Source organism: Malurus melanocephalus, unplaced genomic scaffold, assembly GCF_030028575.1.
Source record: "Malurus melanocephalus ecotype Western Australia unplaced genomic scaffold, MMel_1.1 scaffold_137, whole genome shotgun sequence".
In the NCBI taxonomy this organism is placed as follows: Eukaryota; Metazoa; Chordata; class Aves; order Passeriformes; family Maluridae; genus Malurus; species Malurus melanocephalus.
This window is the reverse complement of record NW_026623369.1, coordinates 396,715-417,041: the sequence shown is the minus strand read 5'-3', so window position 1 is coordinate 417,041 and position 20,327 is coordinate 396,715. Positions and strand designations below refer to the sequence as shown.

Here is a 20,327-nt window from a genome sequence, read left to right as displayed (position 1 = left end):
CCGCGGGGGCGGTGGCTCCGTGGCCCGGGGTGGGTCCGGCTGTGCCCGCCCCGCCAGCGCGGCCGTAACCGCGGCCCCGGCACGGGAGAGGAGCGGCTCGGGTTGGGCTCAGCCCCCTCCCCGCTGGAATTAGCCCGGCCGCCCTGCTCGCCCACCTGGCTGCCCCTCGCCCGGCTCCGTCAGGCTGGATCGGAGGGAGTCCGCGTCTCTCCTTCGTGGTGCCTTCACCAACACGGAAAAGTGCGTCTCAGCAGTGCCACGGGAGCTTTCGTCGCATTAAGAGAGATTTTTTTTTTTCTTCCCGTCGAGGCAAAGTCAGTACCAGGATTTGTGGATCAGTGCTCTCAGGCATTTCGTAAGATATTTTTAAGCGGTTCCAAAGTCAGGCAACACTCAAGAGTGGAAAAAACACCAGAACTCTGTTACATACACCAGCCCTTCATGCCCGTTAGGAATCGTGCTGTTGTTTGGTAGTCTTTAAGTTTTCAAACTCAATTCAAAASCCCAGACGAGGGGAAAACCTCATGCAGTTTTGGACCCTAGACTCTTGGAACACGTTTCAAATTCCAGCAGCCTTCTGTTTATCCAAGAAAGATAAACTAAGTGGCCTGCTGAATACTGCATGTGTTTTCGGGCAAGATCTGGAAAACAGCAGGTCTTTGCTCAGAAAGGACATTAAACATCCTGTGACACTTTCCATGAGAACAAAGATAAAATGGGATCTTTTCTTACCCTTCTGGTTCCCAGACAAGAGCTGCTTGATCCTCCTCTTTCCCCAGGACCTTGCTGCCTTTCAGTGCTGCTATAAAGATCAAGTGCAAAGCTCCCAGGGGTGTGCAAGCAGAGCCCTTGCAGGGTGGCAGGGASGTGTTTGCTCCGCTGGTCTTCAGGATAAATTCAAAATCCTTCAAGGTAAGGCAGTGCACATGATTTGGGTAAGCATGGCAGCTTCAGGGTCGATTATAAATCAGAAAATACTCTCTTTCTAGGTGAAGTTCACACTAGAGCCACTCTATGCCACATAGCAGCACAAGACAATTAAGAGAATGRTCTTTCCCCTCCATCTGCACCCTGTGGGATGAAGCTGCACGCTGGGCAGCCCACACCACCTCTGCAAATCTTTCTAACACAAGTACAACTCCCTCCTGTGGTGTGTGGCCCACAGCAGTTCAAGATAAAAGGGGCTAGGTTTTCCCCACCATGCATGTGGGCAACCAAAACTTGTGCTATTTAATTTTGTATAAATTCATTTTAAGTGCTTAACTATCAGAAGCTAGATATTGCCAAAACAAAATGCATGACTTAATTTGGTCCTTGGATCAAAACTCTAACAGTAATAGCAATATGAGGGKTTTGGTTACAAACACATTTTACACATTCGTGACTGGTTTCCCTTTGTCACGAATTTTTCTCATGCAAGTTTCAACTGCTGACAGCWGAAAAATTACCAATTGGACAAGCAACACAATAGAACTCACCAGTGATGGCCTTAATCCTTCCAGAGTTGCTGGACTATGCATGTTGCTTCCTCTGGAGCTGCAATCGAGATATGAAAGAAGCACCTGCCCTCACCTGGAGTGCCTGACCAGGCAAAGAAAACACAGTTGGGGAAGGGCTTGTTTTGGTTTTGTTCCTGTGCAAACAAGAGTAATACCATAACACTTTTCCAAACTTTACAAACCTCAAAAATAAACAGAAAGCATAATACTATAGAATTCAACAGGTAAAAGAAATGTTTTTTACAGTTTGGAGGATGGTTGCCATGCTACAGTTGATGAASCGCCTTCCTACACAATGAATGTTCATAAATTGAACCTTTATACACAAATATGTGTTGGAAACAGAAAACCTCACTATCCTCCTTGCACTGCCCTCTTTTCTCCCTGTCACAGCCAGGCAGCAGTCCAGGGTCACGCTGCAATGGCRTGCTCAGAGTAACCTGGTCACTAACATTTGACATCCTATAACTGAGGGAACACAGCTTCCCCAAAATCTCTAAAACATTAAGCCAAAGACTGGGGAAACTCTAAGWCCCTATGGTTCCTTCAGCCTCCTCTCAGCAGCTAGAGTCCAAATTTTGCCAACTGCAAGGCAAGAAGGTRAAATACCCACCACTTGGGAGCAGAGGCTCCTTTCTGGAGGAGAAGGAAAGCTGTTTCTTATTGGCATACAAGATTTTTTTATCTTATTGACATACAAAAGACTATGATGAATTTCCAAAAATATATGGCTGTGTAAGTCATATATGTAACCTGGGATAATAATTACATCCCCCTTTTTTTTTTCTATTTCATGGTCTCCTCACTTTTTCATGGACATTAGCAATTCCTGGAACATAAGACCGTCATACGGCATCAGACCAAAAAATGMATTTAAAACCAGGCAGTTTCTAAAGACACTCAAAACTAGATGAGGGTTTGTCTTGCTACCTATTGAGTGCATCATCTTCCAGAATATTGGGAAATTTTAGCAGAAATATCCTCTCTTTCTTGATATAAATAAGTGTAGGCAGATCAATACTTTGCATTAGTCGAACAAGAGGATGATTCATTTCTTTTTACGGATTACAAACTTCCACATTTCAAATCTCCTGCCTTGCTTCTCTTTATCTGCATGTCATGGAAGTCCTTGGTCCGAGCACACACTGTAAGATTTCTGGACACATTTATATGTGTGTATTTTATAAAGATCCACATTCCAGCTAGCAAGTGCAACAAYTTTTTACTGGAAAACAGAGATTCATCGCTACAAACGTCCTATGGAAACACCGTTCAACAAAATTTGTCTGTACACAGAAACTCTGTGTAATTTGCTGTACCTCAGACAAAACTCTGGCTGGTGTTTGCTGACTGCTGGGTCTTTCAGRGAGAGTTCCTCACCCAGCCCAGGGTAAACTGTGCCTCTGGACATTCTTTTGCTCCAGCTCACCTGTAAAATGCACCTAGGACTGCTTTCGATTCARTTTTTACTACATAATTGTATTTGTTGTGTTCACAGGCTGGAGGGAAAGTTTCTTTGGTTTAAACTTAAATACACTCCTTTAAATAAAATATTCCCATTGATACTATCTACAGCAAACATTTGCAGAGTTAACAAACACAGAAACTATTGTCATTCCACAGAGTAAGCTACAAGCATCAAAGATTTGTGTTTTATTTGGAGATGTACCAGATTAGTTCCAGGGGCACTTATGCAACACAGAATCTTACAGATAATTCTTTTTCCACCCTGTGCTTGGTGCAACATCTTTTTCCCCCATTTGCTTGATTCTTTCTCTCTGAGTTAAGCATKTACAGAGGCCTAAACCAGAGCCAGCTAAAAGTCCATCAGAAACTACCTGCTCTGAGTAGCACAATATTGTGGTAAATATTACAGCATTGATTATCCATGGCCTGGCATTTCGGAATCAGTCAGGCTGCTGCCCCAGCACTGCCAGGGCTCTGTTCCCTCTCCCCACAGGGCAGCAGTGTTATCCTTCCTTCCATTCCTCAGGCTCGTGCTGCTAGCTTTGTGACACAAACTAMACCAACGCATTTCTACTTCCAGCCTGAACAGTGTTTTACTGAAGTGTTTATTGTTTTTGTGTATGTCCCAAAATTCCTGTTCCTGAGTTGCCAATCATTGCACAGCAGGGGCAGTGGAATGGACAGGGACTGAAAGGGAACTGACTCTAAGTCACCTTCTGTCCTCCAATGGGTCTGAACGGCAAAAAGGTTAGAAAAGGAAGAGCCAGTTCTCATACTTTTAWGAATAAAGATATTTCAATTGCCTAACCTCTACACACACAACAGACAAACTTCTGTGGTGCCTTGTGCCCGTAGTCAATGGACTCCACAGAGTGGTATCAGCAACAGCCCTTCTGCTCCCAGTCTGATAAAGGAACTTAAAATTCCAGAGTTGGTATCTTAGAACTCTATAGTAACGTACATTAAATGAAACTTCAGGCAAATTCCTATAATGCTGTGAACCAGATGTTCACAAAAACCTCACAAAGACAATTTTATAACCCTTTCAGGTAGGAGAGCTGCAACAGAGAGATATGTTGCATGGCACCTTAAAAAAATCAAGCTCCAAATTGAGGAGAAAAAGATCAGAAATTGAAAAAAGAAGTCYTCTTGACTAAAACTAAGCTGACCTATGATTCTTCCCACGAGAAAAAGGTGAATTAGTCTGCAGGGTTGGGTGCCTTTTCTGCTTAAATTTTTTTTTAAATTTTTTAAATTTTTTTTTTTAATGCGGTGAGAGAAATTCAGCTCCTGAAAGCTTTCTGCCCCACCTGTACCAGGGCAACTGAGTGTGCCATGGGTCAGCCTGCAGCCATCACCAGGAAGCAGCTTTAGCTTCCCTTGCACTGCTTTTTCCCCTCCAAAGAGACAAACCAGTGATGCCTGGGGGCTGCTACACTGCACAGGCAAATCTGCTGCAGAGAAGTCTACAGACCTCCTATATCCTAAAACTTGCTTTCTAAGCTAAAACAGAAGTGACAAACACTGGGAAATTTGGGAGTGTTTTTGGCTTACCTTGTAAATATTTCTGGATTTTTTTGTGCACAGCCTTTTGTAGCCAAGTGCAATATGCTGAAAGCTAGCTGGGTAACAGCATGCTCCATGCTTAGGACATAGGAACAGCATGTTTTTGTTTACTTATTCAAATCAAATAGCAGTAGGGGTGAGGTTGCTCAAAAAACCAAAACAATTCTACTAAAAGGAACTAATTTTTTTTTTAAAGAACACTCAGCACTTTGTGATTCATTTAACCAGCCAYCTTTGAAAATGCTCAATTCATTTATTCATTTAGGGTTTTTTATTAATAGGCATAATCTTATAGTTAATTAAAAAAACATAAAAAGTGTAAGAACAATTTTCAAAACAAGAGATTGTTCTCACTATTCAAACCAATTCCAATAATAAGTTTTTATWCTTATCTCCAGGTGAAATCTATCACATTTGCTGTGCTGCCTCCACCACCTCMTGCTGACAAGCAGGATGTCAGTGGGGTGACTGCAGTGGGAGGACAGAGGGGCAGATGCAGCAGAGCAGAAAACAACGCTGCTATCCCAGCTGACTGTAACATCTGCAGGTTGGTAATGATTTACTGCCTTACATGAGAATATTTTGATTGCAGTCTCCCAGCTGATGCAGTTATGAGTTATAAAACCTGGTAGSAAAGAGCATTTTGATCATMATGTCTTTCCTATGGGCTYGAGACATTCMTTTCTTCATCCTCACTGAAACACACACATTTCCACTTCCACCCAACCTAGCATCTGCATTAGAAACTCCTATAAGCTGAGACCAGCTGTTTTATTTTTGTGCAATTTGCAAATCTGTTAATGCAAAACAAATCCCCTGAACAAGTCCCAGCATACCAGTGGCCTCACCATCTTGTTGCTTGAAGCACAGATGTTCTGTTGTGACAAAATGCATTATCAAACCAGTGTCTGCCCATGATGAGACTGTCTTGCTCTAAGCATTGTTCCTTGATGCTTTCAAGAATGCAGCAGAAAATGTGTATTCCCTTGCAAGGAAAAGTTCGTCTTATAAAAGATTTCAAATCCAATAAAGCAGGCCATTTGGGGAAAAAAAATTCTAATATATTATATGAGAAAGTGCTAACGTGGTTAGCGGAGGCCTCACCCATCCTCATGGATGGGCATAAATGGAAATGTGGGTAATGGGGGTAAACTCAGCTCTGTACAYGCACTGCCAAGGCTGCTTTGGTACATCAGCATTTGCTAAACGGCAACTTCTGCTTTGTATTAAATGCCCAGGTTCACTCAAACTTTAAAATTTGAAGAGATGAATGGATCACCCACCCAAAAACCTGGGAAACTACAAAGTTGTCAGCTTGTAAAGACACTTCTGAAGGTGGAAGTGATCATCACAACAAAACAAGCAAAACCACTTAAGAACAGGSAATGACATTGTTTTATAAAACATGATGCCTTTTCATGTTGTTTACCCTCCCTCATTCCCAGTACCAAGAGGTAGCAAGACACAAAGCAGACTGGGGTTTTGCATAGCCTGTATTTTATTTAATCCCAAATTCAAAGACACCTTGCACTTTAAAACCAGAACCTAGTAGAACTCCTCATCCGACTGGAAACAATCATGTATGTTTATTTTGTCATCAGTTCAACCCCATATGGCTCTCCCATCTCTAAAGTTCTGCTGTGTCCTGCCAAAAATCACTTGCAAGTATCTTGTGACAGTCTAATGGGAACAGAAGTGCTGATAACAGTGAAACACCAGGACAGCTTTGCTGAGGTTGGAATGAACTGCAAGCACCCCATTTGTCCTAAATGTCAGATTCTTGTACTGCCCCCCCGTGTACCCTTTGCTAGCCTTCTCTATCAAATCTGATTAAATAAAAACTCTTAGTTATCCTCTCAACTCTTCATCCAGCACTAGAGATTCTCACAATGCTTCAGTCCAAAAAGCTTTAAAATACAGAGTCTCCTTCCTAGGGACCCCAATTAGACTTTCTGTCAAAAGCATTAAAAATCGGGATTTCTTGGTGGTGGTGGGGAGAACGAACCGAGCAACATGTGATTCAAGAACAAGTGTCAAGTCCAAATGAAGAGATCTTGGCACAAGCCATGACAATTGAGAGCCATGAGTCCGACTCGTTCTGCTTCAACTTACCTAAGTAATTCCCTTACCASGTTTCAGAAACAGAAACTAGATTAACAAAGCTTGACCTGTTAGAAGATCTCTTTAGTTTATACCAAAACAAGTATTTTCAATGCATACTGAATCTCACTCATCTCCCTTAGGAAAGTCTGCTTCTTTAACCTCACACTTTCCAAGAATCTGGGTATTTCTAGTTATCAATAATACTCTCAGACTCTTTAGGTACCTCTGGATGGTGAAGKAGGGCACTGTGGAGAACCCCTTTCAACTGTAGGCAGCAACTGGACACCAAATACAATCAGAAAAATTCAAKACAAGAGCAACACCCTTAGAAATGCTCCAAAGTGCTCCCTTATGGCAAAAATACTGTAACAGTGCTAGAAATCAATCACACTGTCAYTCATCCATTACCTTAATTATGGAACATGGAGGAGGAACACAAGAGCTGGGCTTAGTGGAGGCAGGCAAAGTCTGAAAATAAAGAAGCAAGTTATAGAACTAGCAAATTCATATGATGGTACTGGAGGGGACAGAAAAAAAGTAGTCAACTCTAGATTTCAAGGAAACAAAGAAATAGTTTTGCAGTAAGCTTTTCTCCTTCAGGAAAGGAAGAATTGAACTTACAATGTCATATTCCTGTAGTTTCTCCTACTTTGTAACTTTCCAAAACTCTCTACCCTATTAATTTAGTCTGCTAACTTTTCCCAATCTCTCATTTATGTAGTATACAACTCAGAGTACTTTCTAATCATTCTTTTAACCACAGCAATTCACCGATTAAGCATTTTAAATAACAAACCAGCATTTTTAAGTTGAAGTTTTCTTTTGTGCTTCTGTTAGAACTGCTGTTCTTATCAACTTACCTGGCAATCCCTAGAATCTCACAGCTAACTTCAGGGCTACCAGGATTGTGCTTTTCTTCTTTAACCACAMAGCCTCAATTTGTGCATCTTCAAAGTCCTTATATATATCTCTGCATTGCTTGCTAGGATTCTTTTGTTTGTTTTTGGYGAAGTTTTTGTTTGKTTTTTTTTGGGCYTTTTCTTTTTTTGGGGTGGGGGGGATTTTGTTGGGTCTTTTTTTTTTAACAGTAGAGGATTTTAATCTTAAAAGAACTGCTATTTCATATTTGTTTACTCAACACTATAGTCTTCCCTCACACGTGTCTAAATGCAAAGAATGCAAGAACACCTAGGCAACAGACATTCCCATATAAAGTTTCCTTCAAAAACAGACAATGGAGGAAAAGACGGGATCTTTCTCTGTAAYAAACCAAGCAATTACACGGTCGATGTCGTGCTTCCCTCTACTGATCATCACAAGAAGTGCAGTTACCTCTTAAGATTATGAAGTCTTCCTTAAAACCGAAATAATGTACAAATCAATCTTTATGCGCAGGTAAAAGTTAGCCAATAACCTTAATCAAAGTTTTCTTTTCTTTATTAAAAAAAATAGAGGCACTGAGCAGAACCATCTGTACTTAGCTCAAGTTCGATATTACAGAAAATATAACTTCAACTAATAATAAATCATCTCATCATGTCATCTTTTGGTTTACAGTTCTTCAAAGTCAACTTTGAGCAAGAAAAAGGCTTCAAAACACCAAAGCTTTTTAATGAAGAAGAAAARCATGTCAAGAACCAAACTTATTATCATGGAAATAAGTAGCCATGTATATCACAAAAAGATGTGYTATGTATGTCACATCATTACTTTCAAGAAATGAATTCCACAGATACATKAAAACTGTCAAAACAGTAGTGGTCTTTATTTCCATCAGACAAATTAACACTTCAGTTAATATTACCATTTCTTAACATTTGGGAGATATGGAAGTTAATGACTTTAAAAGGTGAAATAAACCCCTTTCCAAAAATACACTGAATTTTATACTGTCCCTCTGATAAGTCATTTACATTATGTGACATCAAATACAGTCTTGCAACATGAACAAATTTATGAACTGTTTCTCAGCCTCTCATTTGTAAGCCCTCAAGGTGTCCAAGGACAGCAAGTTCATACRAGCCCTGCAGGAGCCTAAGTACACAGATTTCAAAAGGATCTCAATTCATATTGGAAAAAAAATCTAGAGAGGTCCACAGGTCAGAAAAGTAGAAAATACTGTCTTGGAATAAACATTCAAATTTAAGTGTCCTGGAGGGAAAGTAAACACTAGTKTAAAAGCAGAAAATGCTTTAATTGTTATTTTTCTGATTTTAGTAATTGGGCTTTTAATAATGCTGTTATCAGTTCTTTTCCATTAAGTTAAAACTTGCAGACTACAGCAAAGTAAGTGAAAACAATCTGCCTTTGCCATCTAATGCCAAGTGTRTACCATATAAATAGCATTTCTGCTACAGAACTCCTCATGTAGATCAGAGGTTTTCAACACATATTTTCATTTTAGTGTTAATTGAATAATTAAAGTTTTAGTTCATATCTTGTTTAAAATTTTTATTAGAGAAGAATCAGTCCTGCAAAACCAGTTGGCAGTCTCTTCCTGTTGCAATTCATGACTACTGAAAAATTAGTCTTAAACCCCCTGCTATTGCCAAGCTTCCTCACATCCTTCGAAGAAACTCACTCAGCCACAGAATGTTTGCAAATTTATTTTTTTKGGGGGGGCAGTGGTATGTTAAATAAAAGTGTCTCATCTAATAAGGAAAGGCAAGAAAATCAATGACTAGTTTTCACAGTAAAATGCATCAGCTTTGTAGTTTCATTTGAAACCAAGAACAAATCATGAAACGTCATGAAAATAAGATAAAAAATCTCCTAGAGTGATTACTAAATGAAGTTAAAATTACCACACTAATCAGTAAACCCCAGAAGAAAAGCAGATGCCTCATGTCACCAGTCCTACATTAAACAGTATCCATTTTTTAAAATAAATCCATAAAATCTGTATGTTTGGCCACTTTGCACATTTTTCCCCTAAAAAATACAGTGTAGAGAAAAAAAATCTTGTAATTCCCAGTATGAATTCTGAAGTATAAGGTCAAAACCCAGAAATTAAAGATCAGCTAAAAGGATTTTAAATTATTTACAAATCCAGCAGGTAGAACTACCATAATGGCTTCATTTCCATCCTTGTAGTGGCTTTCACTCTTATTCAGCAGCATCTGCAGTAGGAATCTCTTCACACAGCTTCATCACTGATCATCTGTCATTTTAAGCATTTCTAGGAGAGCCCCAACAGCTCCAAAATAACCCTTTGAAAAAAGGCAAAAGCAAACCAAAACTAATCAAATTCCAAAATAAAACAGAAGTATGAACACAAAGTTTTCAGTTCTGTTAAGGCAACTAAAAGAAGATYAGTCCTGCCAAATATTTGCTCTATCTGAATTATGATTTAATAAGATCATCTTCAGGTAGAAAACAGGGCCTGATACTGAAAAAGTCATACATAGTTCTCCAAAATTGTAAAAAAAAACCTTTACAGAACCATAATAATTGTACCATACTCTGGCAGGGCAGTTTTTATTATGAGCCTGTCCATCTGGCATACACCTCAAAATGAAGCTTACAAAAACCAATTATACTTGAGGTTTTCATATACCAGACCACACAAAAAAAACATTGTTGATATCAGGGTCAGAAAGCGAAAATAAGAAACGGGCAATGTTTAACCACACATACCACAAGATTAGTGATCAAACCAAGGAGTTAACAAGCAGTATTTTCAAATGAATTTGTAAACTAAAGAGCATTTATACAGAACTTAGCCTGTGCATTCAATATCAAAGCAATGGCATATCTCCCTTTTGAAGTTCACCAAATAAAGAACTACAAGAGTTTCGTACTTTCAAATAGGAGTAAGTTCAACATATATTTCCTTACCTCATGTTCCAAAAACAGAGCCTTTAGCTGTCCCTTGGACCAATAATCCATAGCATATGCTAACACCTTCATAGAAATCATATTAATTCTGAGAAAGTTGCCAACAAACACCACCTTGTCAATGTTCTGCAAAATTGAATTTGAAAAACAGACCAGAAAAATTATATTTAGCTAAATTATTTACTTCATTCAACATGTACCTCTGCCTCTATTACAAAGTTAAATAGGAATTTTGGGTTAAATTCTTCAGATTGAAAAGTCAAAAATTATTGCAATTACTGACAGCTAAGTAAGAGACAAGGGTAGGGTGGTGCAGAGTTTTATTCAAAAGTCAGTGAGAGGCTATTATCAGAGATAATCAGTATTTGCTTAAAAGCTGAGGACCTTCCCAACATGAGTCAGATCAGGAGAGTTTTGCTGCTGGTGTTTCCTTATTTTAATTATATGTGGCTGCACTGAAGACATCTTTGCCCCCCCCTGCATGTTAAATGAATCAGCTTTCCAAAGATGACTCTCATTATTAAATCCAGATGGAGAACTCCTTTGAAGGATTACATTAGAGATAGAAGAAGCATCTTTCATTATCTATTATCAGGACTGTGATTCCATTTTCAAAAAGCAAGTGAAATCGGGCCAACAATACTTGACATGTATGGCATTCCTTTGTTTCAAAGCTCATCTGAACTCAGTTTTCATTCAGGAAATTAAGATTTTTTTTAACCATCAGCACTAGGCTGCCAATGAGAAAGCCACAGACTCTCCTTACACGTAGCTACATGGCTGCAGTGAGCAGCAGCTCTGCGTGGTGTTTAAACAATGCCCATAACTATCTTACCAAGCCCAGCTCTGCCTGTTAGGAACAAAACTGCACTGGCATTTTACACTGGTATACCAGATCATGTTTACCATACACTAGAATTGRTCTAGAAGATTCAGCAGGAGGCCAAATCCTGGAGACCAAAGTTTTTTACAGGAGTCCTGAAGAGCCCTAGAAGTGTATCTTCAAGAGTTTTCTGCAGAAAATTGCCAGAAAAGCTGCACAGGGACTAGAATTCATTCATTCATCCAGCTCTGCAGTGCCCAAAACCTGGCTGTGCAGCAATTACTGTGCTACAGCCACAGCTCTGCCGTGTCYAGGACTGTGACACTCCACAGGAACATCCTCACTGGAACACTCAGCACTGGGGAGAGCTGATCCTCATCCACCCGGTCCCCATTGACTGAGCGACACATCTGACTGCCCTCAAAGCAAACACAGCAAAACAAACTTCATTGAAATCATTCAGCTTCAGTCATCTATCTCCTTAGACTCTGCAGTCACATCAGCAKGTATGCACACTCATTCCTAGGAACTTCTGACTGAAAACAAGAACCTCTTAAATTTCAAAAGGCTGCTATGGAACATGGCCAAGAGCACCTTGCATCCTTGGATAAGGCAGTTTTGCCTCTGAAGTAACTTCTGACAAAGGAGGGACAAATATTCAACTAATTGATTTCCTGTAATGCCATACCATAACATTGATTAAAATCCACATTTCAATTTTACATGCATATCATTTTTTCTGAGTGAAAAAAGRAAAGCTACTGTTAACAGAATATCGAACACAGAATATAAAAATTACTGTAAATTTTGAATCTAAAAATACTAATCATATCTACTAGAATAAGAGAGTGTATATCAACATACAAATTTGATTTCCCAACATTTCCTTGAGCTGATAAGGTTAAAAATTGTATTAATATATAGCTTCCTAGATTTTCTGAACTAAGTTAACATTTTTCAGAAGTCAAAATGCTACTCTTAAGATAGTCTTGTCAATTTGCTTTTAAATAGTTCTCTGCTGAAACTTTCATAGCTGAAAGACAGAAATCTTAAATTGATGAGATGGTGGTGACATGCTTGCTTAAAGTAATCAAATTACAACATCCTGAAGAAGACACRCACTCTCTAACTCTGTGGGGTCTTGTTAAATTGTTCAACTACCCTGCAGCAGAAAGCTATAGTACAGCTTCAATGTAGTATATTCATGTATTTGCCAATATAATTGAATAGGGAAATCTTTACCAATAAAACAGTAAAAAACCCTGCACATATTTTTGCAAGGCAGTTTGTTCAGATGCAACTTATATGTTCTGCAAGTAAGAAAAGTATAAACCAGGAGATTGGTTTCTTTTATGCAGTTCTGCTGTGCCTAGGACAGACCATTTCAAAGGGTCTGTGGCCAAATGGTTCCAGACTATGGAATTTTTCTACCCCATTGCCAACTTTGYGCAAGCAAATTTGCTTTGAAGTTTTGCACACAGAATATTTCATTTATTCCCCAGCCTCATTTTTTTCCTGCACATATGTAAGTCATTTTCAACACAATATTAAAGCTGCAATCATTGGGAAAAACCTATCAAAAGTCATGCTTCAGGGCATAAATTGATTCTGTCAACCTAAAAGTGAGCTTTACCATAACCYTAATCTAATACATACAAGATCCACAAAAGAATATCATATTCAACTGTTTATTAAGCTCTTATTTGGGGATTTGATTCATCAAGCTTGCTGTAAGTCAGAGCCATGTCTCCCAAAGGCTATTTAGGTGTCTAGATTATTTAGCGGAATGATAGCATTAGTTTTTTCTTCCYCAAGAGCAAGCTATCTGAAGATTATCTTACTTGAAATGATACTGCATGTTTGATTTTTCTTTTTAATAGTATGCAAAGCAACTAAATGAAATTTTCATTCTCTAAAATGACAAAATAATTTACTTCAAGTGTTGGAGAAATTCTACTTCAAGACACTAAAATGAAGAATATTTAACACATCAATCCACATTCCTCCACAAAATTCTATGGCTCACATCCAGATTCTAAACAAGCCTGACCACAGAACAAAGATGTTAGGAACTTTTTCACAATGACTCAGAAGCATTAGTTTCATTAGTAGCCTATTTCCTCCTCTGAATGCCCCGCATGTGGCTCCCTGCTGCAACTCTCCATGCTTTGATAGCCCTGTACAATGCTGCTTGAACTCCATGCCACAAGGCAACACTGTAAAGAAGCTGAAAGCAAAGAGAACACTGAAAGAGAATCATCCTGACTGAAAGAGTCAAATTGACATGAAAAAAAATGTCTGTGGCCACTTTTCACAATGAAGGAAGATTATCAGTGGTATTGGATAGGGACATACACTACACCTTGTGCTGTTCAATATACTTTAAAAGTGCTCTAGAGAGGAATATGAGCAACAAACATAACAGTGGCATAGAAAATCAAAAGAGAATAAAAAACAAACAGCAATGCTGAAGAGACTTATATCTCGTGACTGAGSAAAAAATGCCAGATAAAGTTCCAATTTAAAAAGTGAAATGACACAACTGAAAGGGGAAAGACAGAGACTCTTGATTACACAGACACAATAGCAGGCTCCAAATTAGCCACTTTAAGACAATACTGTGGAGGGACTGTTGATGGTTYCTTAGGAATGAGTTCCATGCTCACAAAAATATTATGAATTGTTAGTAAAGGAACTGAACACAAAATTTATGAATATGCTACCATATAAAATTCATTGGACAACCACATTCTGAATACTGTATGAAGATCTAATAATTAAATCTTAAAATTAGAACCATAAAAAGACAAGTCTTTTTATCTTTTATATTTTAATTATCTAAGTAATTAGATGGCAGTTTGGTGAGTTTCTTGGGTTTGTTTTGTTGGCACTTTTTTGGTTCTGTGTGTGTTTTGATAATTAAAAATATAAAAGAAGTAGCAATTTCTTCTACCATCAGAATGCTATGCAGCTAAAACACCTGTGTATTAAAAAATAGATAAATTAATTATCTGTCCATTCAGAGTGGATAAAATTTTATTGTTACCACATAATGGTAAAGGATGCAACCTGCAGGTAAAAACAAGGGCCTAAATATTTGGGTTTATGGTGGGGTTTTTTTGTGTTTGTTCTTTTTTTAACTGGTCAAAGTTGTAGTGTATGGATGGCATAATCCATCCATATTTATCGTGCCTAATGAAAAGAATGTAATGACCATCTGATAGAGTTTGAGGAAGGAAAATGAACTGCATTTTTCTAGTTTCTGTCACAATGCAATGGAACTTACATCTATCCAAACACTTAACACAWTACACAATTTGAACCCATCCTGATATGAAAACAATCCAAGCAAAATAATATTAAAAAAAAATTCGGTCATGCTATAGTAAAATCTGTAAATAACTACAAAGTAACAGAGTAATAATTAGTATTACAAATATGTTAATATCCATGTATACAGCTTGAGAACAACAGAACACTCCAGGCTGAAGCTCAATGCTTCAAAAGATCGTTACAGTCAATTTTTCTCCCCTCTTCCCTAGCTTTGAAGCTCAAACAGCCTTACACTTTGCATCAAAGCAGACACATAACAAACCACAAGAGTTATGAGATGCCATTAAATATATGCATATTGACCAAGGCAGTGACACACWTACTATACCAGCAATTTGCATTTTTGCATCCTGATAATCTCACTACACTGTTTCTAAAGGTTTTAAGCTCAAGGTAAATAACTTACCTCATTCAACGCGCACATGCGAGCAATAGAACCTATGTTGTTGGTGATGGTGACCAAAGTAGCTCTGGCCAAGTCCTCTTTACTGATGGAATCTCTCTTTTCTTTACTCATCATATGACCAAAGCTGTGTGAGGAAGATCATGTCTTTTAACATGAGATATTTAGGAGTAATAAAAGCCCTTAAAATTTTATARTTTAGTAAGCTTTGCTTGGATTTGATATCCGTTTATGAAAAGTGAAAAGGGATCTCATTAGAAAGGCAGGACAATGAGTAAGGACGCTTCCAAAACAACTGTAATCAAAATGGAAACAAACCACATCAGGCATTACTTACTCTGTTAAAAAAAAAAAAGAAGCAAGAAGTAGGTGAGAGATCTAAGGACAAACTCCATGATACATCGAGTGACATTTCCACATGGACACAGTGCATAGTCCAGGGATTATGCACTCAGTTTAGCATGCACAGCAAGTGTCCCAAGGGACTCCTCAAAAACAGCTCAACAAACACATACCTTGACGCTACAGCAGATCCTTGAAGGCCAAACCGCTCATAGTCTCCCCCATAAATATCCTTCACCAGCTTATCCACATTGGTGCTGTCTCCTTTCGCAGCCATTTCCAGTGCTTCYTCAAACGTCTCGCAGCCAGTGAGCAAACAGCACAGGCCCAGGAACGTTCCTCCTCCAAGGCTGGAAAAGCACAGTCCTTTCAGACCAGCAGCTTCAACCCGCTTTTACCACAACTCATCAGACTCCATGCACAATGTGCTGTACACAGCTGCCAACTGTATCCAGCAACTCCTCCCTCAGAGGAGTGAACACTCTATATTATGTTTCTATTTAACAYAAGTGTCATCCAGGGTGGTTTTAACTTAACTAGATTTGAGTCTTTAATACTGATACAGGAGAAATAATACTAAAGGGTTAGCTAAGAGTAAGGTCCAATCCAACACCACAGATTCCACTCTGCTATTTGTAGCACTCTAACAAGTTTTCTGCACAAGAATAAATAGCCAGCAGAACACTCAAATAAGGGATAGAAGAATGAACTGTGAACAAAGCTAAATCTCAACAGGGCCAGCAGCAGAGACAGATCTTGTCTTCCTAGCCAGTAGCAAGAAGCAGTCTGGTTGGTTCTTTTCAAAGCAAGACTAGTTATCAGCCCCAAATGTTCTTTCCCTGCAGGAACTCTGAACAACGAGCACTCACTTGAATATTCTGTAAAGGGTCAACTATAGTACTTATTAGGTAAATTTATCGTGGATTATTTAACTGTTCATAACAGGTTGGTAACTGTTAAAGTTCTACTTTGGACTTCTCAGTGTTACAGAGATTAACTTCTSTTCATCTAACCTCTACACCCTTCCTCATTCTTTCTTGGCCACTGACAAAGTTTAGCTTATTTGCAGTGACTGGAGCCACTCCAAACAAGAGCACCACTGAGACACCACACTTGCACTTCATGAAAAAGCACARGAGGTCAGACAGGAACACCATTCAGTCTGTGCTCTTGGATTATTGGCTAAGTTTTTCAGAACACATCTCACATCACTGTAATATACTCAGTATTTGAACAGTAGAAACCTCTTTCAACCAGAACAGTGGCTATAACAACTCAAAAACCCACTGCAGTCATGTTTTTCCTTCGATAGTGGAAAAGATTTGAAGCATGTCTGTAGATGCCAAAATGTCTGTGCTTGAAAAAGACCCAGAACTGCAAGAAATCCAATGTGTCCCATTGAGCTTGTGCCCATCTGTACTGTGTATAGAAAAATAGCTCATGGCTACCACTGTGGCAAAGACAGGCCCTAGAGAAGGCAATAGAAGACATATATGCAAGTCATATGCAGTATACAGGAGAAACTTTAATATGTACYATGCACCACAGAACAGAATGCAGGGGAGAGAACATTCACTTGCTGGGATAGCTTTATTTTGGTAATTCACAGCAAGAAATGGGAAAAAAATGAGCAGATCAATGATTTCCCTGATGTAGACCCCCCCTCTGAAGGAATCCTAGGATATTTTCAGGCTTGCTACTGATAGGCTTTTAAAAGAAATGGGAAGACAAGAACAATTTGGGGCTGTACCTACCAATCACGCTGTCTAATTGTACCTGCTGAATTACTAAGGAGAAAAGAAAACARTTAAAAGAAACAAAAGTAAATTTACCTGGATCCTGTAACTCTTTTATAATTGTCCTTGGAATACACAGCTAGGATGCTGACCCCTGAGCCTATGTTAACCAGCAGCATAGGATATGGATTATCAAGGCAGTAAGGCTTTTTCTGGCACTGTTCAGGATCTGTAGGATTTTCAAAATAATAGCACTCTGGTTGGCCATTGAAACCAACAGAATCAACGTAAAGGAGGCCCTGGATCAAACAGTCCAATTCATCCARTTTATAGAGCTGTAGATCAGCCATCTGTGAAAGAACAACAAGAAATTAATAAACACACATTTCCTAGTATAATACAACACTGAGAAGGACAAAAGGCTCTGCTGAAGCACTTTGATCACCTTAAAAGTAACACATTATGCTATTTAAGCAGTACAAAGATCTAAGCAYGAAGCCTGAAATAAAAGTTCACTATCTGCCTGACAACAGGTAATCCCAAAACACTGAAGTGCTACACAGTAATGCCATCTAGTCCTTTGCCTTTGAGACATTCTGGGYTCTGCAAGCAGGAAGTGTTTCTTCYCCTCAATATTCTGAAGCAATGGATTTCTTTCCCATCATTTCCAGCCCAAAATGAGCTATGTTCTGCAACTTTTGGGCAGGATCTGACATATGCCTATACAGCAGCATTCTCAGGATGCAAAGTACTTTAGCTCATCATTCAACTACATGTCCCAGCAATTTTATGAAATTTTCAATAGAAGCATTAAGATGTACATGCTATGTTAATATGCATTAAATATACAGTGGAATTTTTTTTTAGTATGCCACCAGTTATTCTGGTTATTTTTTAAATTACRATGAGCACTTTAAAATTCCTCATGAAAAACAGAGGCATAACGCCTAYGTTTGGTGAAAAACCGTATAAAAAAATCCGGAAAAAAAGACTGCCAGGCCCATGCCTGCAGCAGAATACAACTTTAAGAGAAGGCAGTCAACCAGTAACAAAAGCTCACAAAGGACATTCCCTCTGAGATCTCACAGGACACCATGACTGTATTTTAACAGACATGTCTACTTGCCATAGCATTTTATTCACTAGAATTACAAGTAACATCCCTTTCTCAAAATAGGATACACTGACCAACTGTGGAAAGTCTCCTTTCCATTTTTAGGTAAAGGAGAGGGCAAAAAACCCTGTGAAGTTGCTCATCCAAATCCTGAGATCATTTCATCCTCATTCATGCAAAGCAGGTCATGCCTARCTCTACTCTCTAACAAAAAAAAGCAACAGAGTATAATGGAGTTACACAGCACACAGCTGGTTCTCCAACATTTGCATACTGCAGGATGTTTTTATAACARCTAATGGAGAAGATTTACGTGGGTAGCTATGTCCTATTTTTAATTCTGGAAGCTATATTAAGTCGCTAGAAAGAGGAAAGATATTTCTGTGGAACAGGCATGGCCAATAGGTTACATTCTTTTAAGCTATTTAAATCTCCYCTGTAAAGTCTTTGCTCTACTTGTACACAGCTCTAACTTGCTGTAACTGAAAGCCATGCACTCTTTGAGTCTGTCCTTTCATTTCACTTGCCACTCTTCAAATCCTGGAACCAGGGAAAAGAAATAAGAACAAAAAATAACCCCTAACCAGCAGTCTCAAAGACTTCAATATAGATCCAGTTATTCATAGACAAGAGAGGTGGAGATAATTTCTTCTTGTTTCTGTATTTCCTCCTGTAACTTCTGCAATCCCTTCATAGTTTTTTTCTTGTTTACCACATAGCTACACAAATTTAAATTTGAGAAATGCATCATAAAAGACTTGAACCATTTAGCTAACAAATACAAAGAATAAGCATAATCAGTGAGAAAAAGTTTTTCAAGGAATGTTATAAAATTCTTAAGGCTACTTCACAAATATCTTGATTTAATCGATTTCTGACTATAACACTGAGAGGAAAAGGTCCAAGATATACCAAATACAGGGTATCACCATAATAAACTCTTCATGCATTCTTTACCACAATGAACATTGCATGGAGCCCACTGAGTCATCACTCCTTACAGGATTAATTTTGTTCAACAAACATTGCACATACCTAGATGACATAAGGAAACATTCTATACTAGCCAYGATCTTTCCCTAGGTTAGGTGCTGTACATTCTCAGTTTCCTCACCTTGCTTTAGAAGTGAGATGCAGCACGACCAAACATAGACGCACAAAACTAACACAGATGCGTCAATGCGCTGTGAACCAGGAGCTGTTGTACAAATTAACAGATTTATGGCCCATACTGTCAAAACCTCTATTCTAATGTAAGCCAAATACCCAGCCACAAGCTGCTGTTGTCTGATCCATGTCACACTTTTTAAATAGGTAAGCACTAGTCAGAGACCTTGCAAGACACAAGTAATACAAATCAGAGTAAAACACTTCTGGCATCAGTGCAAAAATACAGGCAAAATCCTTGATTCTGCAAACTCTCCAGTCAACTGACCAATTCTCTAAGAACAGAACAAGAGAAATTAATCAGGTTCTTTCTCAAGCATTACACATGAAGGTTTTATTAGGCCCTGCCCTCCATGTATAAAAGACATACTAAAATTTCTTCTGCTTTTGATAGCTCTGTGCTATATTTAACAGTTGATATACTGTAAGCAGAAAGTCCTATTACTGCCTTCTTTCATGTATAATATTCATAACAGACTGAAAAACTATTTTCCTATGTTGCTGCAGCAGTCTGGTTTTGATTTTAGGAATGAGCAAGACAGGCATCAGTATTCTACATCAATCCACCTTCGTTCAGAGAACTAAAAGCTCTGCAGCTACCAGACACCCAAGGCTCCAAATAGCTTAGTGAGCCACCACTGTTCGCATTTGTAAACGGAAATCAGGGCAAAGAATCAAGAAATGTAGTAACCCAATCTTGTAAAAGAAGCCATGATAGAGCCAGGGTCTCAATTCAGCTCCTCTCCCTGCATGTGGAACTGCCTTTTTGCTCACAGTGTCTCAAAGCAGCAAAACTGCATTGCAGAATAGATGTGTCTGTAACCATTGTAACTAATTTACAAGTAAGCAAACATTTCTTCCTGCTGCCATCACCTGACCTACCACACTCTACTTACCCTCAACTTTCAGCTGTTCAAACCTCTTCTCATTAGAGGAA

The 20,327-nt window shown here is 38.8% G+C and overlaps 1 protein-coding gene and 1 long non-coding RNA gene across 9 annotated transcripts in view; both read right to left on the bottom strand.

Moving 5' to 3' along the window:
* Window positions 1-146: 146 nt before the first annotated feature.
* On the bottom strand, window positions 147-7,677 carry LOC130576358 (uncharacterized). Its single transcript, XR_008965652.1, has 3 exons — window positions 7,044-7,677; window positions 1,479-1,581; window positions 147-905 (listed from the first exon to the last, which is right to left on the bottom strand). It is a non-coding gene; the product is annotated as an uncharacterized LOC130576358 (long non-coding RNA).
* Window positions 7,678-8,102: 425 nt separating this feature from the next.
* Window positions 8,103-20,327, bottom strand: part of PANK1 (pantothenate kinase 1) — a 41,053-nt gene continuing 28,828 nt past the window's right edge. For 3 of the 8 annotated variants that reach the window (XM_057370954.1, XM_057370951.1, XM_057370953.1), the window contains 5 exons: window positions 17,206-17,459; window positions 15,547-15,723; window positions 15,035-15,158; window positions 10,473-10,598; window positions 8,303-9,844 (listed from right to left, as the gene is read on the bottom strand). In XM_057370954.1, coding sequence (XP_057226937.1) covers window positions 9,785-9,844; window positions 10,473-10,598; window positions 15,035-15,158; window positions 15,547-15,723; window positions 17,206-17,459 — 741 coding nt within the window. In that variant the 3' untranslated portion in view covers window positions 8,303-9,784. Of the gene's footprint in view, window positions 9,845-10,472; window positions 10,599-15,034; window positions 15,159-15,546; window positions 15,724-17,205; window positions 17,460-20,327 lie in introns of all 8 variants that reach the window. The other 5 variants (XM_057370949.1, XM_057370948.1, XM_057370952.1 and 2 more) reach the window with 3 other exon arrangements.